Source organism: Rhinatrema bivittatum, chromosome 3 (assembly GCF_901001135.1).
Source record: "Rhinatrema bivittatum chromosome 3, aRhiBiv1.1, whole genome shotgun sequence".
In the NCBI taxonomy this organism is placed as follows: Eukaryota; Metazoa; Chordata; class Amphibia; order Gymnophiona; family Rhinatrematidae; genus Rhinatrema; species Rhinatrema bivittatum.
The window spans coordinates 120,836,181-120,859,815 of record NC_042617.1 but is presented as its reverse complement, the minus strand read 5'-3'; the positions used below and the strand labels follow the sequence as shown (position 1 = coordinate 120,859,815).

The following is a 23,635-nucleotide window of genomic DNA, read 5'->3' as shown; positions in this document are numbered from 1 at the left end:
GAAGGCTACTAAGTTACTAAATGGTATGAGAAAAGGTCACTCCCCCAGCTCATAAAATTGAGACACCACAACATTTGAGGCTAAGGATTTCCATCTGACTAGTCCCATGTTTAATTTTCCTCTGTTATGTAGTTTAAGAGCTTCGCAATCTCTCTCTCACCATCAGAAAAAAAAATCCAGCTTTCATCTAAAGAGTAGCAAACTCCTCACTGCAAACTTTTAAATACAAAAATAATTGCAGCTTTTGTATAACAGTATGGGGGAGGGATAAAGACTACATGCTGAACGAAATAAAACAGTATATGCTAAGCAGAAAATTGGCTTACCAAGCAGATAAAAAAGAAAACAAAAGAAACAGAAAAAACCTTCTGTGATTGAATTCTGAGTCTTTGAGATGAGAAAAAAAGGTTTGATTTACTTTATGCATGCTAAAACACTGTTAGTTTAATTTCACACTATGACGCTCAAAATAACAACAAACACTTTAATGAGAAATGCTGAGCAGGAAATGTAATTCTCTTCATATAACAGTTAATAGAAAAAAAAGGGAATTTCCAATCTAACTTTTAATCCAAATCAGGATGAAAGCTTTTTTTGCTGCGGATATCGCAATGCATGCAATGCATGTATAACTCTGTGCTGAGATAGTTTTTGGTTTTTTTTCCTTCCACCATTTACTCTGAAGTATTGGAAAATTTATCATCATAGAAGTTGATGTTAAAAGGCTTTGGAGTTACCCGGACAGAACCGGATGTTTGAATATTTCCAGACTATTACCATTTAAATTTTGTCCAGGTAAGTCATTATCTGCACAAAATTTAACCAGATTAATAAAGGCATATAGGGGGTGGTTCATAGGCATGATTAAAATGTATCTAACTAGCACTGATATTCAGCATTTGCCAGATATAATTTTTAGGGGTATGCAAGAATAAAAAATTCTTTTTGGTTTTCGATTCATTTTTGGGAGGTTTTTCCACTGAATTTCAGTTTGTGGAAGGTTTGATTCATTTCATTCATGTAAAAAAATCAAATCATACATTAAAAAAAAAAAATCCAACCCAAAAACAAATGAAAAAAAGAAAACGGCTTCCCAAGGACTCCTGTCTCCACCATCCATCTCTCCCACCCAGAAAAATGCCAGGGCCAGGATCCCCCCCTGGCCCTCACTTACCCTGTCCAGTGGCGATCCACTGGTGAGGCCTAGGCCCAAACTGAAGCTTTGGCCATGTGTAGGCCGAGGCTGAAGTAGGTCGCAACTACCTTGGCCTCGGCCTACGTAAGTCCCCGCGGCCAAGCACAGAGGCAGAGCCAGATGCTGGGGCCTAAGCCAGGGCTTGAGCCTAGGCCCAATACCGTGGCCCAGCCTGGAGATCAGGTCCAGACGCCGGGACCTCTGCCCAGACCCAGGAACAAGTTAACTCCGGAATGACCACAGCGCTCAGTGTCAGTTTCAGTTGAAAGAAGAGGATGGCATCATTGCAGCTGCGAGACCTGGGCTCCGGACCTGACCCTAGGCCAAAGCTCAGGCATAAGGACTCAGCATCTAGGCAAGGCCCGGCATCAGGACCTGGCCTACGGGCTGGGCAGCAGCATTGGGCCTGGGCATGAGCTCCAGCCTAGGCCGAGCTGTGCAGCAAAATGGCACCATCTAGTGGGGAAGATGCGCTGGAGTTAATTAACTTTGGCATGACCCAAGCACCTGGTGTCAGTTTCAGAAGAAAGAAGAAGACAGTGTAATCACCAAGCTTCAGGACCCAGCCTCCAGTGCGGGCCCTGGCATCGGGATCCAACTTCCGGGCCAGGCTGCAGCATCAGGCCTGGGCCCGGGCTGTGGCCTAGGCGAAGGTCCAGGCATCGGGACCCAGCCTTCAAGCCAGGCCGAGGCATTAGGCCCCGGTCTAGGTCAAGACCCTGGTCTCAGGACATGGCCTTCGGGCTGGGCCATGGCGTCGGGTCTTGGCCCGAGACCTGATCCCAGGCTGAAGCCCAGGCTTCAGGACCTGGCCTCCAGGCCAGGTCAAATTGTTCTGCCATGGTCCTGCTTGAGGCTTCAGTGTCAGGACCCAGCTTCTGAGCCGGACCATGGCGTCGGGCCTGCTTCTGAGCTGAGGCCCTGGCATCAGGACCCATCCTCTAGCTGGACTGTGGCGCCATGCATGGACTCAGGCATCAGGACCTGACCGAGCTGGCATGGACTCAGGCATCAGGACCTGGCATGGTCTCAGGCATCAGGACCTGGCCTCCGGGCTGGGCCATTGGGCCTTGATCTGGGCCTAGGCCCTGATGTCAGGACCCAGTCTCTGGGCCAGGCCGCAGAGTCTGGCCTGTGTCTGGGCTCCGGCATAGGCTGAAGCCCAGCTGTTGGGACATGGCCATGCCACTTCAATGGATACTCGACGGATCAGGTAAATGATGTTTTTGGGTGCTCAGATCTTCCCTTGGTTTGGGCCTTGGCCTATGCCCTGGCCACGGGCCTAGGCCCAGTGCAACCTTTTTAAACAAATGCAATTGTTAGGGAATGTCAGTTTAGTGGACCCTTGGGCCGACCTGCAGGAGACTGGGAAAAGTATTCAAAAGTCTCAAGTATACCACAGGCCGGGAGGCAGATGTTCAGGCTGGACGTAGAGGTGCTCTTCACCCTGGAAGCTGGTACTCCTCCGGGAGGAGCCCGTAGGAGCCCAACCACTGGGACTTAGGTGGCTTCACCCTTGGAAGCCAAAGCCCCCCCGGGAGGAACCCGTAGGGGCCCGGCCGCTAGGACTTAGGCAGTAGTGGATCAGGACTGGAAACTGGAACCAGACTAGGACAGTAGGTCAGTACTGTAACAGGGCTCGGGTTCTGGAATCAGGCAGGAACTGTAGCAAGACTCAGGTACTGGAGCCAGGCAGGAACAGTAGCAGGTAAACAGGAACCAGGCAGGTACTGTAGCAGGCAGGCAAGAACCAAGCAGGTACTGTAGCAGGCAAGCAGGAACCAAGCAGGCACTGTAGCAGGCAAGCCGGAACCAAGCAGGTACTGTAGCAGGTAAGCAGGAACCAAGCAGGTACTGTAGCAGGCAAGCAGGAATGGAGCGATTAGCAAAGCAGGACGCTCCGGGGCACAGCGCAACAGGGATCCGGTAGGTAAGCCCGTTGCAAGGCCAAGACTGGGTGACCGCGGCCGGCTTATCAAGGCCGCGGTGTCTGATGTCAGGATTTGGGCGGAGTCACCACTGGCGGGAAACGGCCTGGAAAAGCACCCAAGTGGCAAGCGCACGCCTAGAGACAGGGCATCCATGGACGGCTTCCCGGCGGCGCAGACCTCGCCGGGACGCCGCCGAACAAGACAGGAACTAGGCTGGTGAAAGCGGGAACAGGTCCAGAAACACGGAGGTAAGGGTCTGGTTGCGGCACTCGCAGCCAGAACCGCAACAGTACCTCCCCTCTTATGCCCCCTCTTAGCCGGTCTGGGTTTACTCGGGTGGTCCAGATGGAACTGCCGTAATAAGTCCTTGTCAAGGATGTTACGGGCCGGTTCCAAAGAATTATCCTCGGGTCCACAACCCTCCCAGGCAAGCAGGTACTCCCATCGACATTGGTGAAACCGGATATCCAAGGCCTCATGTACTTGATACGTAACCTCGTTCGGTACTGAAGGGTCCGAGGGTTCAGGAGCCCGGGAGTGATACCTGGATAAAACAAGAGGCTTCAGCAATGACACATGGAACACGTTGTGTATGCGCATGGAGGAGGGTAGGCGTAGTCGGTACGAGACTGCTCCCACTCGTTCGGCGACTCAAAAAGGCCCACAGAATCTTGGAGCTAGTCTTCGAGACGGAATACGTAGCTGAAGATTTTTGGTACTTAGCCAGACACGATCTCCTGGGAGGAAGATAGGTGCTGGCTGACGATGCCTATCCGCCCATTTCTTGGCGGACTGGGCGGCTTTACGGATCTTTCCCTGGATAGACGTCCACAAGGAAAGAAGCTGGCGGGCTGAAAGTTGCACTGCCGGGAATGCACTAGGTTCAGGTGAAGACAAGGGTGGTCAAAGTTGCTTCCCATAGACGACCAGGAAAGGCGAACTTCCAGTAGCAGCATGCGTGTGATTATTGTATGAGAACTCTGCCCATGGGAGTAGCTGGGCCCAATTATCTTGGCGTTCGTTCACGAACGAACGGAGAAAAGTCTTCAGGGTTCGGTTAGTTCGTTCTGTTTGCCCATTACTTTGAGGATGGAATGCAGACGAAAGACTAAGTTGCACATTGAAGCATTTGCAAAGTGCCTTCCAATACCAAGCAGTAAACTGTGGTCCTCGGTCGGAGACTATATCCTGTGGGAGACCGTGAAGTCTGAAGATATGCTGGGCGAAAAGGTTAGCTAGGTAAGGTGCAGAAGACAACTTTGGCAGGGGGACAAAGTGCGCCATCTTGGAGAATCGGTCTACGGTTACCCAAATGACCGAATTACCTGCTGAGACGAGAAGATCCACGACGAAGTCGGTGGAGATGTGTGTCCAAGGCTCCACCGGGATGGGCAATGGTTACAACAGACCTCTGGGCTTCCCGATGAGCGGCTTCTGCACAGCGCAGGTCGGGCACGAGCTCACAAAAGCTTGGAAGTCCTGTCTCACCGTCGGCCACCAGTAGAATCTGTTCAACAAGTCTAAGGTCCCTTTGCAGCCAGCATGGTCCCCCGTGAGGGAGTCATGGGCCCAAGAGAGAACTGCTCTCCGGGAGCGACGTGAGAGGACACCAAGGTTGTTGCTAGACTGACTTTCACAGGATCCCAAATAAACTGAGACGTGTCAGGGGTCTCTTTGACCTCAGAAGAGCACGAAAGCGCATTGGCTCGAACATTCTTAGAGCCAGGTCGATAGCGTAAGGTAAAGTCGAACCGGTCAAAACACAGTGACCACCGGGCTTGTCTTGGGTTCAGGTGTTGGGCTTGCTTCAAGAATGCTAGGTTTTTGTGATCGGTGTAAATCGTAACCGGATGGTTGGCCCCTTCCAACCACTGTCTCCATTCCTCCAGAGCAAGTTTCACAGCTAACAACTCTTTATCTCCAACACAGTAGTTGCTCTCCGCCGGAGAGAATTTCTTCGAGAAATAAGAACAGGTAGCAATTGTCCAGAATCTGAGTACTGGCTCAGCACGGCCCCCATGGCCACGTTGGAGGCATCCACTTCCACCACAAAGGGCCAGCTGGGATCCGGATGACGAAGGCAGGTGTCTAACAGGAAGGCTTCCTTAAGGGCCTCGAAAGCTTGGCAGGCGGGAACAGGCCAATCCACCGCATTGGCCCCCTTTCGGGTGAGGGCAGTCAATGGGGCCACAATACGAGAGTAGTGAGGAATAAAGTGACGGTAGAAATTGGAAAAAATGAGGAAGCGTTGCAACTCTTTAAGGCCCTTAGGCCGGGGCCAATTCTTAATTGCCGCCACTTTCTCAGGATCCATTTGAAAACCTGTTGCAGAGACTATGTAGCCCAGGAACGGCAGGGACGTCTTTTCAAAGCTGCATTTTTCCAGTTTCGCGTACAGACCATGCTCCCTGAGTATTTGGAGCACTTGGCAGACCTGCTGACGATGTGAAGGCAGATCCTGGGAGTAGATTAACACATCATCGAGGTAAACGATTACGCAGGTGTTCAGAAGGTCCCACAACACCTCATTCATAAAGTGCTGGAACACCGCCGGTGCATTACATAAGCCAAAAGGCATCACAAGATACTCATAATTCCCATCTCTGGTATTAAACGCGGTTTTCCACTCATCTCCGGGACGGATTCTGACTAAGTTGTACGCTCCTCGTAAGTCCAACTTTGTGAAAATCTTCGCTCCCTGGAGTCGATCGAGGAGCTCCGGGATTAACGGGAGCGGGTAACGGTCTCGCTTAGTAATGGAATTTAGGCCTTGATAGTCTATGCACGGTCTCAGCGAGCCATCCTTCTTGCTGACAAAAAAGAAGCCTGCCCCTGCAGGCGACTTGGACGGGCAAATAAACCCCTTGGCCAAGTTCTCTGAAATGTACTCGGACATGGCCCGGGTCTGAGGTAAGGATAAGGGATACACCCTTCCTCGGGGAGGCATAGTACCAGGTAACAAGTCTATAGCGCAGTCATACGGACGGTGCTGTGGAAGGATCTCTGCTTGGTCTTGGAAAATACGTCCGTAAAGTCTTCATAAGATGCAGGAGGACCTAAGGCAGAGTGCATCAACGGAAATGCGGACATCTTAGGCACTTTCATACAATTAGCTAAGCAGAAAGGACTCCACTTGACAATCTGTAACGTATCCCACTGAATCGTGGGGGAGTGCTTCTGTAACCACGGCAACCCTAGCACCACAGGGTGGACAGCCTTATCCAAGACTAGGAACGCTATCTCCTCCGAATGGATTGCCCCGGTGCGGACAGTAACGGGTGCCGTTGACATCAGGACAGGTCCTGGAAGGAGGGTCCCCTGGATAGAGGTAATTCATAACGGGACCTCCCGTCTTTGCGTAGGGATGCGCAACTGAGAGACTAGGTCCTGCAGGATGAAATTACCTCTGGCTCCCAAGTCTAGGAACTCCATTGTCTCAAATGATCCTCCAGGATATTCCAGGGTAACAGGGACGGTACCTTGAGGAGCTGTAGCACAGCCTAGGAGGAGCTCCTCCGGACCTCCTAGGCATTGGTGTTTTCCGCACGCTCCTGGCAGCGTGCCAAGAAGTGGCCCTTCTGACCACAATATAAACACAACTTCAACGAACGGCGATGTTGCCTTTCTTCAGCAGAAAGCGAGGCCCGTCCCAGCTGCATAGGTTCGCAGGTGGGAACATCTGGACGAGAAATCTTGGGAGAGGATACAGGTCTTGATGGCCCACGGGCAGGACTATGGTGAGAGGAGCGCTGCTCCTTGGTCCGTTGTTGTAGGCGGCGGTCAATGCGAGCAGCCATCTCAATCAAGGCGTTGAGGTCCTCCGGCAGATCTCGAGCGGCAATCTCAACCTTTTTGCATCCGGACAGACCTTCCAAGAAGATGGCCTTAAGACTACCATCCTGCCAACCTACTTCTTGGGCTAAAGTCCGAAACTCCATAGCATAGTCTGCCAAGGAGCGCGCCCCCTGTCGGAGTTGCAGCAGATCAGATGTAGCCGTGGCTACTCGGGCGGGCTCATCAAAGGCCTGACGAAAGTTCGAGATGAACTGTTGTAAGTTTGTTAGCGAAGGATCATTGTTTTCCCAAAGGGGAGAAGCCCATATTAAGGCTTTAACATCAAGCAGGGACAGGATGTACACCACTTTTACCACATCCGAGGGGAACTGCCGAGGCAGCAGAGAGAACCGTACAAAACATTGGTTCAGAAAGCCGCGGCAGGTCCTTAAGTCTCCAGTGTAGCGGGAGGGAGCGGGTAGCTGAGTCACTGAAGAGCTGTGTCCCTCGGGGACCCTGCCAGGAGGAGGCAGGGACTCCAGGTGCGAGGATAGCCGTTCCACCATGGCTGCCAGTGTATCAATGCAGCTCTGGTGCTGTAGCATCTGCCGGGCCATCCCGGGCAGGTCCGAGGGAGCGGACACATCCGCCGAGTCTATGTCCTTGCAATCTGTTAGGGAATGTCAGTTTAGTGGACCCTTGGGCCAACCTGCAGGAGACTGGGAAAGGTATTCAAAAGTCTCAAGTATACCACAGGCCGGGAGGCAGATGTTCAGGCTGGACGTAGAGGTGCTCTTCACCCTGGAAGCTGGTACTCCCCCGGGAGGAGCCTGTAGGAGCCCAACTGCTGAGACTTAGGTGGCTTCACCCTTGGAAGCCGAAGCCCCCCCGGGAGGAGCCCGTAGGGGCCCGGCTGCTGGGACTTAGGCGGTAGTGGATCAGGACTGGAAACTGGAACCAGACTAGGACAGTAGGTCAGTACTGTAACGGGGCTCGGGTTCTGGAACTAGGCAGGAACTGTAGCAAGACTCGGGTACTGGAACCAGGCAGGAACAGTAGCAGGTAAACAGGAACCAGGCAGGTACTGTAGCAGGCAAGCAGGAACCAAGCAGGTACTGTAGCAGGTAAGCAGGAACCAAGCAGGTACTGTAGCAGGCAAGCAGGAACGGAGCGATTAGCAAAGCAGGACGCTCCGGGGCACAGCGCAACAGGGATCCGGTAGGTAAGCCGGTGCAAGGCCAAGACTGGGTGACCGCGGCTGGCTTATCAAGGCCGCGGCATCTGACGTCAGGATTTTGGGCGGAGTCACCACTGGCGGGAAACGGCCTAGAAAAGCGCCCAAGTGGCGCGCACGCGCACCTAGAGACAGGGCATCCATGGATGGCTTCCTGGCGGCGCAGCCCTCGCCAGGACACCGCCGAACAAGACAGGAACTAGGCCGGTGAAAGCGGGAACAGGTCCAGAAACACGGAGGGATGGGTCTGTTCGCGGTGCTCGCGGTCAGAACCGCAACAGCAATGACTAAGATTTGTTTCATATGGGGGGGGCCTCAATTCATTTCGGGTCTCTAGAATAAAATAAATTGTCCTTAATAGTTGCATTTTGCACATTCGTTTAAAATGAATGTATATCCCTAATAGGTATCTAGCTAACTATGGTCAGAAAATTTGCTGTCCTAAACTTAGCTGGATAACTAAAATAAGAAAACAAAAACTACTGGCCAATATCCCTCCCAACATGCAATATGTTAAAATTGTAGCATGGACCAAGCAGCTCTGATCTCCTCCCGCTTCCTCTACCCTAAATTAATGGGTCAACAATCTTCACCCCTGTCCCCAAACTCCAAAAAGTGTCCCCAAAGCAGAGTGGGAGGAGGAAGGGCTCTGAATAGTAAGTGTCAGTACAGCTGGCAGGTATTAGCACTTAAGATTATTTTTTTCACTTCTCTCTAGGTGTAAGGACCAATCTTTGCTCAGAACCCATTACTGAATGGGGATTGGCTGCTTCCCTGTCAGTAACTTGTGAACCGGGATTAGTCTATTTACTGACAGAGGCCAACCAGAATGCTCTGAGTGAGAGGCAATTCAGGGCACAGCCAGCAATGGGTTTAAAGGGAGCTGGTTGAGTACAAGCCAGCCTCTTTGGGACTGGCCACTGTTCGGCAGCTAGTTGGGTTTTTTTTTCAATATTCAGTAAGCCACTGAATGGTAACTTTATCTGGGTCACTTTAGTTGAGCATATTCAACAAAATACTTATCCAGATAGGTTTGGCTGAATATTTGGCTAAAATTATCTGCATAACGTCTGGATAACTGCTCTGCTTGCTGGCTCAAAGCATTTATTCTAGATTATTTATCAAGCTTTCCTATTATTGGAGAAGGGTCCAGAACCGGAGAAGGAAAAGGAGGCCCTTGCTAGCACAGAGGAGGCAACAATTTCCTCTCTTTTAGTTAGTGTAGTAAAAGTCTTAATTTTGTATGAACATATTGTACAGTGTCAGTTCCTCTAGGTGTAGATGTGTTTGAGTTGATGTGTGGGTCACTATTTGAGCGAGAGAGTAGGGGAGACCATTTTCAAAAATGTGCAAGCAGGTGCAAAGTCCATGGTTACATTCCCCATGGGTGTTCCCCCAATTCTAAAAGGGAAAATAAATGCGCTTTTTCCCTTGAACATTTCCTTGGGAAATGTTCAAGGGAATGTTCCCTCAAAATCAATGCACCTAGTTTTGAAAATGAAAATGAAAAACCACATGCATTATTGCATTTCCTGCCCTAGCCCCACCACTGGGAAAGCAAGTAAAAGTGCACATATTGTGGCGCAATTCATGTATTTCTGCCTGCATATGGGGTGGAGAGTTTTCAAAAAGCCTTTATACTGGGTAAATGGCTTTTGAAAATTGCCCTGTAGGGGTGTAGCTACTGGTTTTCTTTTCACATCTTCTCTGTTCTTTTTTTTTTTTTTTAATAGGTTTCCCATTTTTGACATGAGAAGTATAAATAAAAAAAACAGAATAATGCCAAAATTGTTCCAATAATCGTAGCTGAGCAGCAATGACAGAGGTGCTCTAGCCCAGATATTCTCTGATCTGAGAGCTCCAGAAAGCAAAAAAGCTGCATAAGGGCATGAATGAATAAGCCTTTGTGGGATGGTTTGCAGATAGTGTATGTGTGGGAAGAGACTCAAGTCCCCTCTTTCTTTCCTTCCAAAGGGAAATGAGAGCTCTGTGGAAGAGAATTATGTCATCAGTATCTAGCTCTGCAAGCTTTAAGTTAATTAATTTAATTTAAAAGTACTTACCATGCCAATCATTCAATCACTTAAAGCAAGAAGGCAAAAATCAAAGCCATTTCTGCAGGTAAAATAGTGTTTTAGCTGCATAAATGGGCAGTTGAAAAATTGCCCACTCCAAATGAAGGGAAAATCACATGTGTTGGTCTATAACACATGCAGTGGTTCCTGAGGGCGTGTTGAGGTTGGTGGAGGGAAATAACACGTGTAGATGACATTTTAAGATCTTCGCACACTATTTCCATGGGAAGAAGTTCCCGCAGAAAAAGCAGATGCAAATCTTTGCAGATACTTTTGGTGCAATAATCAAGACAAAACCATAAGTGTAGTTTTGCTTTGATTACTGGTGCAAACCCCTAGGGGGGAAAGTATCCTACAATTTATTTATTTAAAAGATTTTTGCGCTGCATAATCCAAGGTTCTAAGTGGCTTACAGAGCAACACTAAAACATTCTTCCTTTCCAACTAAATCAGGTTATCTCTTCCATAACATTGGGCCCGCAGCTGTAAACATTCTATCATGTGACTCAGCCAAGTGATCTGAGTGCACCGTAGGCACATCTAGAAAACATTGTCCAGCAGATCTTAGATTCCTTTCAGGTCTAGCCATTTTTAAGAGGTAACTAATACATCGCGGAGCTTCATTAATTCAATCTTTGTGGATCAAAGTTAAAATCTTGTACTTCATCCTCCATCCAAACAGCAACCCATAAAGAGAAAACAGCACTTTGGAGATCTGTTCAGAAAGTATGCAGTGGAGTTCTGGATTCTCTGCAAGGCTCGGATGGTAGAAGCAGGAAGGTGAAGATATACAGAACAGCAATAATCAAGGGCTGATAAAAACCAGAGATTGCAACATTGTACAAAAATCAGTATGATCCAAATGAGGCCTGAGTTTATAAAGCATCCGAAGCTTAAAAAAGGAACTTCATATAACTTGAGCATTAAAAGACAGCTCTGGATCCAATATGATTCCCAGATTTCTAATTTCTTTTACAATGAGAATCATATAATTATTAAACTGAAATTTGAAGGAAAATTGGACAATGAAAATCTATTGAGAATATTATAATCTCAGTTTTGGCCAGGTTGAATGACATTTTATTACTTGTATACCAGCTTTTAATAGAACTCAAATAAATGGCAATGGTCCAAAAGCTGTTGCAACATTAGATGTAATAGGAAAAAAGAACTGGATATCATCTGCATTTAATCTATAATGAAGGCCTAAATCTGTAGGTGCAAATGGGACTGAGATATTTATTAATTAGAGTGGCAGAAAGTGATAATTCTTGAGGTACTCCAGTTATTAATGGGTACCAGGAAGAAGTCTTGGAACCATAACTTGTTGTGTTCAATCTGATCGATAAGAGCAAACTAAGCAAGAACTGAACCTGAAATTCCTAGTTGGATTAACTCTGAAGTTAAGTTAGTATGCTGTGATTCAGGGTGTCAAAGGCCACTGAAACATCAAGTAGCACTAGAGATAATTAATGCTGGAATCAAAGTCACAGCGAATAGGGTTGAAGCTACCATTAAAGCCTCAGTACTATCTCTGAGTCGGAAGCCAAACTCGTGATCCAGGATATCATGCGCATCCAGACACTCATAAAGTTGTTTTTCTACTGCTGGTTCAATTATTTTTGCCACATAAGGAATAGATGAGATTGGGCAAAAGTTAGCAGGACCTGTTTGATCAAGCTGCAGCTTTTTCAGCAGTGGTTGAATTTACGCTTGCTCTAGAAAAGGTGATAAGTGCACTTCCATTAATGAGGCATTGACCAAAAAGGTCAAAGGAATTTTGATGACTTCATTTACGGCCTTTAACATCACTCTATCAAATAGATTCAGAGGACGGTTTGAAGAATTCATAGATTTTACAATACAGATAGATTCCTCTCTTGAGATAAATTTGAATTGATCCCATCTTCCTGCTCAGTTGAGAAACTGTTCATTAAGATTACTGGAAACTGATGAAAATTGATCCCCCAAATCTGCAGTCATTTTGGGAAAAAACCTTACAAATATATTCGGATGAAACTGGTTCGGTGAACCCGCCTGGCCTGCCAGAGAATTGTGGACACAATTGGTTAAACCAGAGACCACAAAGAACATTTCACAATATTTATTTTCTGTTGCTTGAATTGTCTTATAAATAATTCCTTCTTGATAATGAAGGCTTTAATGAGGCCAGCTCATCCACCACTTGATACAAGGAATCATGCCAAATTGTAATTGCATCATCAACATAATTTGTGGTAAGAGAGGCAAGCTGCAGTAACCATTGAGAGCAAAGGTGATCAGTATCAATATGACCACACTTCATATGTTAAGAGTTGTCACCATTTGCACCCTGCTGCATTGAGGGACAAAGAGCTTTTAGCACAATTAGATGATAATCACTCCAAGGTACCTCTGTGCAGGTGATGACAGGTAAGTAAAGAGAAGGAAATCTATTGCTCAAAATAATTAGATCCAAATTGTGACCATGACAGTGGGTTGGTTCCCAAACTAGTTGCTCCTATTTAATCTATCCAATAGCAAACATAGGGGGTCATTTTCCAAGGAGTTACCGCAGAAGATAATTCCGCAAATCGCGCTAACAGCCGTTAACGCGATTTGCGAATGCAAATTTTTAATGTTGTATTCAGGGGGCGGAGTTGGGGCGGAGCATATGTAAAGTTGTGTGTGGCGAAACAGCCGCAGTGTTAGCGCGGCTCCTATCGCGGCCAATAGCTACAACCCTTTCATTCGCGGTACGTTGTGCGCTAGAGGCCGGTAAAGGTTTATCGCGGTTCACGATAGCCTGTTTCAGTATCCTGCAGGCTAGAGGGGAGAGAGAGAGAGAGAGAGAGAACAGAACAGTGGTCTCTTGTGAAGATTTGATGGCCTTCGGAGTAAGGAAACTCACTCCAAGATGAGATTTGGGCAATGTTCTCTCAAACTAGCTTGTTGTTGCCCAGGTAGAGTGTCCATCAAGACTACTGTTCTGTTCGTACATCTCATGTTGAATGTGAGAGTGGCCCCAACCCCCTACACTCATACCTAATCCCCACCTCGAGTTACTAGCTGGGCCTCCCATAGGGATACAAATACCTGTCTAGGGAGTAGACATTATAGCAAGTCTCTCTCTCTCTCTCTCTCTCTCTCTCTCTCTCTCTCTCTCTCTCTCTCTCTCTCTCTCATGGGAAATGCCCCTTAATGCGTTACCAATGCGATATTGGAAAATGAGGCCCATAGATGATAAACCCTCACAAGATAATGAAAGAGGATTTTCATCTACACAGAAGTTAAAATCCCCCAAAACAATTATATTGTTTAACTCTAACAGCCTTCAGAGCTCCTACAACAATAGAGAAATTGTTAACAAAATGCCCCAGGGGACAGTAAAACAGTCAAATCCCCCCCAAGATATTTTTGCTTGTCAGTAATGCCTCATAAAGAGCAAAAATCTCATTTGCAACAATGAAATAGAATTCTGTACTAATACCAGAAATCCACATCCATGCTTATATGATTGTGCTTTAGAAAGAAATGAATACTTAGGGCAGGGCTTCCCAAACCTGTCCTGGGGACCCAACAGCCAGTCGGGTTTTCAGGATATCTGCCGTGAATATGCATATTCTAAGTCTCCATTGTGTGCAAACATATCTCATGCAATGCATATTCATTGCAGATATCCTGAAAACCCGACTGGCTGTGGAGTCCCCAGGACAGGTTTGGGAAGCCCTGACTTAGGGGAACATAATTGAGATAATAGTACATTGTCAGTATCAGTATCCATTAACCACGTTTCTGTGATACAAAATATATCCATCTGATCCTCTAATAGAAGATCATGACAGACAGCAATTTTGTCACAAATAGATCTGGCATTGATCATATAAATTACTAAATTAGGGGGTATGGATGTTGATAAATACATCGAAATAGGCACTAAAAGTATAATTAGCCATCATGTTTTTTTATATCTCTTCTGCCACACATTGGTATAATGACGCATGACTAAGGATATTGATTCAACAGAATGCTCCCCAAGTGCAGAATAACACATGTAACACATGATGTGTGGCCTATTTCAAAATGGAACACTCAAAGAAAAACAGTAAAATAAAGTTGCATAAAAACTCCCATAATTTGAACACCAGCTCACATTTTGGTGCTCAGCTCTAGTAGTCATACTGGTTCTGGAGAAAACTGGATTTTGTGCAGGCTGTTAAGCCTTTCATTCGATCAACAATAGATCTATTTATAGATAATGTTGTACCTGAGCATTTGATACCACCAGACACAAACACCAGAAGGAGGAACCCATGTGGTTTCAAAAGCTCATGTATAACATTTTTTGATAATTCTTACACTGATCCAGCAAAAGTCATGCATGGAATAAGTACAGAGGATTCTTAGATGCAAGGAAGTGAAGATAAAGCAAGAGATTAAGGATCTACTTACTAAGGCTCTTTTCCTATTCTGTGTCTATGGGAAGAAAGCTTAGCAAATCAGGCTATCAAAAATAAAACTTTCCAAGAAAGAAATTCAGTTCTGCTAGAGCTAGCAGCTCAAAAGGTAGTTTCATGAATTTAACAAGAAATATATTTCGATCCCTTGGAGTAGGAGGGTCTAACAGGTGGCTGAAAATGATTTTGGCCTTACATGAATCTGGCAACTGAACACTGATGAGAAATATGAATTTCTCCATAATTCTAGGAATATGCTCCTATAGCACAGGTGAACTCTGACTGAACTAGTTTTGAATCCTGATTCAGAAAAACCTGGTGCTGAAGCAGCAAGAGAATAGGACACTTAGAGGGGTCCTGATTTAGAAATATATGCACCAGATAGACAATCTTTTTCATTTAAAGTTGTACAACCTTTTCATGGAGTGTTTTCTGGATGCTAGAAGAAGCTTACTTCCATCAACAGGTAACAGCATGGAAGATGTTAGGTACTTCTCAACATCCAGGCTGTCAAAGCCAATGACTGAAGATTCAGATGAAGAAGACTCCCATTGTACTGAGTGATCGGGGTGGGAATATTTTCAACTTTATTAGTTGTTAAACAGGAAGGTGTTGAAGCCATGGAAAACGAATTTGATATGATCTAAAAGAGGCTATCAAAATCATTAGGTCCTTTTCTCTTCTTAGTTTTTCAATCATCTTTGCAATATGAAGAAACCCTTCATTCCACAGGATTGAAAAGGCATTGGCTGCTAGATGTCCTTGCTAGTCTTTTTGGACAGTAGATGGAAACGTTGTTGGTGAATGGTACTGCAAAGAGATTTAGTTGCAGAATTCCCCAAAGTTGAAATAGTTCTTTGGCTATCCTTTGGTCCAAGAACCATTTGTATGGTTGTAGGCAGCAACTTAACTTGTCAGCTATTTGATTTTGGTCTCCAGGGAGTTAGACAGCTATCTGTATGCTCTGAGAAATTGTCCATGTCCATATTTTACAGATCTCTTGACACAGGTTGGAAGAGCCTGTTCCTCCTTTCCTTTTGATGCAGTACATTACTACCTGGTTGTCTGAATCAAGACCACTTTCCCTTTTAATCAGGGACTGAATACTTTTAAAGCATTGCTCTCAGTTCCAACTGGTTTATGTGGAGCAACATTTTCTGTAGAGTCCAGGTTCTGTGAGAACAAAGTTTTTTGTTTTTTGTTTTTAAGATGGGCTCCCTATCCTTGATTGAAGGCATCTGTGGTTATTGCTATTTGAAATTGAGTCTGGTGAAAAGACTGACCTCTCAATAGATTTAAAAGGGTTCAATTACCAGATTATTGACTGGATGAGGGAGGTGGAGATATAGATTTTGTGAGATAGTGGCTGGAGTTGTTAGTTCCAGTAGAACTTTAAGTGCCATTGAGCTTGTCTCATGTGTAGATGTGCAGATGGTGTAACATGAACTGCTACTATATGGCATAGCATTTTCATGAAGAGGCAGGATGAAACTTTCCTGTGCTTGGATAGTTTCTATTATTTATTTATTTATTTATTTATTTATACCGACCTTCATAGTAAATAACCATATCGGATCGGTTTACATTTAACAGAGGGTATAACTGAAGGACCAATTCAGGTAAACAAAAGATAACAATAGATAGGAATAAGTCAAAGTTACAATCAACGGGAATCGAGAACTTGGAAGCTTAACATAAGCTGGAAAGAAGATAAAGGCAGGTAATAATTATAAATATACGATAGTGAGACAGGGTTAAAGCTTGAAGGTGCTTTAACCTGGAAGTGCCAGAGTCCATAGTTCATTAAGATAAAATGCCTAAGGCCGGGTGAGAGTGGAGGGCCGTTAGTGATTGTCTGGTGGATCGGAGAAGGCTTGGTGGAAGAGCCACGTCTTGAGTCTTTTTCTGAAAGTTAAGAGGCAGGGTTCCAATCTGAGGTTTGAAGGGATGTTGTTCCAAATAGATGGGCCTGCTATTGAAAAAGCTCTGTCTTTGGTCGTAGAGAGGCGTGTGGCTTTAGTAGGAGGAAATTGTAGAGTGCCTTTGTGAACATCTCTTGTTGGTCTGATAGAGGAGTGGAGTTTGAATGGGATTTCCAGGTCAAGTTGAAGTTGATGATGGATAGTTTTGTGTATTAGGGTGATTGATTTGTATAGGATTCTAAAATTTACCGGTAACCAATGTAGGTTTCTGAGGATGGGTGAGATGTGTTCATCGCGGCTGGTGCTGGTCAGCAGTCTCGCTGCCGCATTTTGTATCATCTGCAGAGGTTTGGTAGTAGATTTGGGGAGGCCTAGGAAGAGGGCACTGCAGTAGTCTATTTTGGCGAACAGTAGCGCTTGGAGGACTGTCCTGAAATCATGGAAAAATAGTAGTGGTTTAAGTCGTTTTAGAACCTGTAGTCTGTAGAAGCAGTCTTTGGAGGTTGTGTTGACCATTTTCTTTAAGTTTAGTCGATTGTCTAGTATTGCCCCAAGGTCTCTAACATGCTTACATGTAATGTGGGAGTTGTGTGGTGATGGTGGCGGAAAATTGTTTTCATTTGAGGAGATGAGGAGTAGCTCCGTCTTTGAGGCATTGAGAACCAGGTTTAAGCTGTTAAGTAGATTGGTGATGGAAAGAAGGCAGTTATTCCAATAAGTGAGAGCTTTTGAGTTAGATTCTGTTATAGGGATTAGAATCTGCACGTCGTCTGTGTACAGATAATGAATTAGGTTGAGATCGGTTAACAGTTGGCAGAGGGGGAGGAGGTAAATGTTAAAGAGGGTAGGAGATAAGGAGGATCCTTGTGGTACACCCAGGGTTGAATTTGTTAGGGCTGACTCTTTATTATTGATTTTGACTTTGAAAGTTCTATTGCTGAGGAAGGACTTGAACCAGTTGTGGGCTGATCCAGAGATACCGATATCTGCAAGGCGATCCAGTAGGATGGAGTGGTTGACGGTATCAAATGCCGCCGAGATGTCTAACAAGACTAATAGAAAGGAATGTCCTTTGTCTAACCCCATTATGATATGGTCTGTAAGTGAGATGAGGAGGGTTTCCGTGTTGCGTGATTTGCGGAAACCATATTGCGAAGGGTATAGGATATTGTGGTCCTCTAGATATTCAGAAAGCTGGGTGTTTACTAGTTTCTCTGTAAGTTTGGCAACGAATGGGAGATTAGCAATGGGTCTGAAATTCGCCAGAACATTGGGATCTAAATTGTGTTTCTTGAGGAGGGGCTTGAGTGATGCATTTTTTAGACTGTCTGGGTAATTTCCTTGAGTTAGCAGGCCGTTTATGATACTTGTCAGAGGTCCAGAGATCGTGTTCGGGATGAGAAGCAGGAGTTTCGATGGGATGTTATCCGCCGGATGGCTAGAAGGTTTCTGTTTTTTTAAGAGGGATTCAATCTCTTTGGTGGAAATAGGTTTGAAACTGTCGAACTTAGGTCTACTGAGGGCATTGGATATCTCTCCTGACTTGAGAGGTGTAGTATTTGGAGGGATTTAATTTTAATCACAATTTAATCTATTATCTAGATTAAATTGTGCATTTTCTGTATAGAGAGAAATTGATGGTTAATCCTATGGACTACAGAATACTCATAGTGGAAAGAGTAGATGCATGCGCTTTCCGGAAGGATAAGAGCTAATTGTCTAAGTAGGGAAACACATACATTGCTCCTCCTTAAATGAGCAATGACTGCAGCAAGGCACTTTCAAGTAAATTTTCAAAGGGCTGCGCGTGTAAAAAACAGGGGTTACGCGCAGAAGTGCTGGGCCCTGAAAAAGGGGCGGGATGGGTTGTGTGGTCTGTGCGTGGAAAAGCAGGGCGGGATGGAGGCCAGCCAGGACAGCAGCCATTAGCCGTTGTCTCAGGGAAGCATGTGCCGACAGCCAGCCAGTGTGCGGAAAATACGTCTGCTCCGGAGGAGCAGTAAGTAGTGAAATAAAAAATTTGGGGTAGCTGGTAGGGGTTAGAGGTCGGGGTGGAGAGGGGAAAGGGAAGGAATGTTAGGCCAATCGCGTCGGTGCACATAATTTGAAAATTCATCCCCTGTGCGCGCATGTCGCAGTCCGCTCGCACATGCGCACGTGGATGCTATAAAATTGGCGCATCCATGTGTGCACGGCAGGAACCGCACGCAAATAGATGCACATACACAGTTTTGAAAATCAACCCCTTTGTGAGTACCTGGGTGCCCCTGACAGGTGAAAAAAAGAGTCCAATTTCATTTGCACTGATCAATTAACAGGTGTAAAAGTGTATCAATGTGTTTGGTAATGTACACACATATATTTTCCTGAGAAAACAGGAACTACTGCATGCACTTCTGAACCCCACCCCAGAGCACCCTGTTTTTTCCAATAGTAAAATGTACTTGGGAAATGGAAAATACGTGCTACTCGCGACGTTTATAAACTAGCATATCCTCGAATACATGCTACTTACAAGCATATATGCTGTTTCTACATGTGAAACCCCTTTAAAAATTTATGTCATAATGTAAATGAGACACACATTCGGTTGCCACCTTTGTTTTTAAGATAGGACAGTTAGTGCAGTGCTAACACAAGCAAACTCCACCTTTGAGCCATCAGTTTATATTTACATCCTTTTTTTTTTTGATGTGGGGGCTTTGTGTCTGCACAACTTCTTTATACAATGAGGTCTAAAGGTTTTTGCCATTTCTTACAAAATAAAAACCCAATTCATTTATTTCACTATGAAGAAGGAATTTAACAACATTACTACAGTCTATTTACATACTCATTAATTAACCCAGGGTATATTTTTAATCTGTACATTATTTCAGAACTGCTAATGAATGAGGCTGACCCAGTGGCTCACTGGCACTATGCATGCAGAGGACCTGGGTGTGATTCCTGTGCCAGGTCTTATGCTTGTTAGATTGTCTGGGATGCTGAGGAAGCAGTGTTCACTGCCCCTGGGGAGAGGAAGTCCCAGTTATTGCATAACAATATCTCGTGCTCAAATTTAGAGTCCATGACTGCAGGGCTCCAAAAGGAGACTTGGTGTGTGGCCCCTGGTTGAGGACTGTAACTGGGCTAAGTGAGTTGGGAAGAGATATAATATAGCAGAACAAAATCCCTGGACTATTGCAAATGAAGGCTCATGGAGTTGTAGCTCAGCAGAGATTTGTTCTGTCTGAGCTGGAAGCCCAAAAGAGTGGGAACATAGTATTGTTGGAGGAAAAATACCAAATGGTCCATCCAGTCTGCCCAGCAAGTTTCTTATGCTAGTAACTCCCACACCGTGCAGGTTATCCCCAGGAAAGAAGCTGCCAGACCAAAAAAAACAAAAAACTTGTAATGAAATAAATGAACATGATTCCATTCAGGACTTTACCTCCAGTCTGCTTTGATCACAACCTAGTAGTACTAGATTGGCTTTTTCTCTTTCACTAGAAATGGGAGACCAAGGCCAGGCATCATCATTTGCTCGGAACCACCAGCATATTGCCATGTCCTGCATACAATTCACAACCAGGTGTCGCCCCATCTGTCGACCTACAGGTCCAGGTAGATCAACATAGGAGATCTGTGGAAGAAAAACCATGTAATAAATATTTATTCAAAATCATAAACGTGACGTGTTTAAATTGATTGATAGTACATATGTGTGCTGTGCATATGAACACCAGTGTAAGAATACAGATCTACAAGAAATACTAAGTGTGTCCCTCTTATATCCAAGTTAAAAATGAATTTATTTCCATGATTCCAATCAATATCAAAGCATTCAGTCATGGTTGCTTGATAGCTTTGACCTGTCCATAGGATTTCTGGTCTATGAATGTTTATATGTAACTTGCCACAAACAATGGCCTGTAAGAGTAATAATTTTTTCAAATAATAATAAATGTCAAATATCATGTGTACCAGTGAAATTACTGTTTCAGATACAGCATCAAACATTTTAGAGAATTTATAGCATTTAAGACCAACCATATATCACTTAAATTAAAGGCTTTACCACAAATATTTGTTTTGTAGGAGAATGTTTTTTACTGCATAATATGAATGAGCTACAGCATCATGCGTAAAAGTTTATGCAGCTCTTGAGAATTGAGCTTCTATTCCTCCAAAAGGATTTGCAGAATTTATTATTCAAACTATATTTTTTTTTGGAGTATGGTTATTTGAAAACATGAGCAGTGCACCATCTGGGTGACACATGCCAAGGAAATATAGATTGCACGGCATTTCTGCTCAAGGAATTAAAGGAAGGTTGATAGCTAGGGGAAAAAAAAAACAACTATCTTGCCATTGCTGGTCAGCAATAATCGAACCACTTTCTGGGGATTAAGCGCATGGCTAAGCCTACTGGACCAGACACTAGCAAAGGGCAGGGGGTCCTCTTATCAGAGAAATGCTTCTGGAGCCAGTCTCACTACAGGACAGATTGCTTTCATATTCCTGTCTGCGAGGCAACAAAGGATGGCAGTAATGCGATAATGCCAGAGTGCACTGGATGTTAAAAACCCGTTGCATTTATGTATTGTATTTAGTAAATAATCAGGCTCATACAAATTGTGATCTTACCACTCAACCAAGGCCATTAAAATCAAGGTTAACGCTTTAATAATCCTTGGCTGTTTTTTTCATATGGTCAAAAAGATCCCTTGTTCTTTTTGCATGGCCATAATATTATTGACCTCGTCTTTATATCCTGAATGCATATCAAAAGGATGTGAAATCAGCAAAATTACCCTTGCTGTCCTCTCATGGCAGATATTTATCTTATTTTATTCTCCTTCCACTGCTCAAATGGATTAAAATACTGCAAAAAAAAAAAAAAAATAGTTTCCAAAAAGACTGGTAGTTTCAGCATATTTCTATTGTTGTCTCATTTGCTAAAATGATATCAATTTAAGAATACAGCTGATTTTTGAAGCTGACAGAGCTAGTATAGTTCAACCACTTATTTTTCTAAACCATGTCAGTATGTTGAGAGAGGATAAAACCACAGATATGCATTTTGGCTAACAAGTACAAGTAGAAACATGCATTTGCACAATAATTTCACCCAGTCATGTTCCAGTTTAAATCATGAATAGCATTTGTGAGTCTTCTTAACATCTTTTTTAATTATTCCTGTTTAATGTGTCTTTCAAACAGTGATTCCTGTTGAGAAATCTAGGTAATACCAAGTGAAGTCAACATTACGTTTTGCTTCTTAGGACATAAAGACCTCATTATAAGAAAATTATTAAAAAAAAAAAAGAGAGAGAGAAACTGGATTAGCTCAGTGGCCTAGTGGCAGTGCTGTGCACTGTCATGCAAAAGACTGTTTCAATTCCTAGATCCGATGTTTGCTCATCAGGTTAGAAGGGGCGGGATTTGCTATGGAGATAGTATTCATAACCCCAAGGGTAAAGGGAGGGAGTCTCAGCCATTGCACAGCAGTGAACCCTACAGATGGGATTCAGGACACTGAGAACAATAGTTCATGGTCCTCTACTAAGGACTGTGCTGGGTGGATTGAAGGAGTTTATGACCTAATTAGTGGAAATTCCCTAACGGAGGCAAGTGAAAACACATGGCACCTGAGTTTCAGATTTCTTCAGTGGTAAATGACAGTAAGCAGGGTTGGGGCTGGTTCCAACTGGTCTGGAAGCTCAGGTGTGGAGAAAAACAAGCCAGAATGTGATTTTGCTAGCATTCCTCTCCCACTGAGGGACACTGACACCTTTCACCAAAATATTCAGTCTTTTTAAAGTTAGTTTGACCTGGGTAATGTTACACTTAGATTTTCAGTCTGTTCATTCCTGTAAACATGCCAGGCTTTTAAATTGAGCTCCTGGAACAGCGATTCTGTACCTCTAGTGTCTGAGGATCTTCCTGGCCCTAGTTTCACTATTTATTGTTTAACACATTTAAATCCATTTGGGGTCTTATTGACCTAATTTCCCAGTGGATAAAGTGAAGACTAAAAATACTAAATTGCATTATGTATTTGACCATTCAAAGAAAGGAGCCCCCATAATCAGATGACCATACATTTTAATCCACGACTACATAGAAAGAGAAGCCAAAAGAGTACTCAATGTGGGGCATGCCATTGTGCTGGATCCATGTCCAACTCACCATCAGGGAAAGAGAATAATTTTAAAGAGAAATCTTTAAATTATATTATTATTTTTAATGTTAGATTATTTAACATCTTACCTATTATTTTTTTCTTCTAGCTTTATACTGTTTTTTAAAAATTTGTTTTGGATAAAAATGCAAGAGTTAGAACTTCAGTGTGCCACATTGCAGTGGAAGACAGGATTTCTTTTTTCTTTATTCATTTTGACAGACACAGTTGCGCTCATAAGGTAACATACCCTTGGCAGAATTTGTAAGATGTGTAGCATTTTAAAAAAACATGAGTGATCAGACAAAACACGTCTGTTATTTTTTAATGTGCTTCAAATTAAACTATTATGCATCACAGAATAACTCAGTCGTTAAGCAAATCATAACAATAAGGAAAATAATAAAATGGTCCTATTCAAAAATTTCCATACCCTTAGTTCTTAATATCATGTATTGCCCCCTTTTGCATCAATGACGGCTTGCAGTCTTTGGTGATAGTTGTGAATAGGGATGTGAATCGTTTTTTGACGATTTAAAATATCGTCCGATATATTTTAAATCGTCAAAAAATCGTTAGGGCCACGATACAATACCAATTCCCCCGATTTATCGTTAAAAAATCGTAAATCGGGGGAAGGGGGAGGGCAGGAAAACCGGCACACTAAAAACCCCTAAAACCCACCCCCGACCCTTTAAATTAAATCCCCCACCCTCCCGAACCCCCCCCCCAATGCTTTAAATTACCTGGGGATCCGGCGGTGGTCCAGAACGGCGGCGGTCCGGAACGGCCCCCTCAATAGAATCGTGTTGTCTTCAGCCGGCGCCATTTTTCAAAATGGCCGCCGCAAAATGGCGCGGCCATAGACAAAAACAATTCGACGGAGGAGGTCGTTCCGGACC

The 23,635-nt window shown here is 44.5% G+C and overlaps 1 protein-coding gene across 2 annotated transcripts in view; it reads right to left on the bottom strand.

Annotated features, from left to right (window-relative positions):
- WDPCP (WD repeat containing planar cell polarity effector) overlaps positions 1 to 23,635 on the bottom strand; it is a 714,814-nt gene that overhangs the window by 344,897 nt on the left and 346,282 nt on the right. For both annotated transcript variants that reach the window (XM_029593664.1, XM_029593663.1), the window contains exon 9: positions 20,001 to 20,192. In XM_029593664.1, coding sequence (XP_029449524.1) covers positions 20,001 to 20,192 — 192 coding nt within the window. The remainder of the gene's footprint in view (positions 1 to 20,000; positions 20,193 to 23,635) is intronic.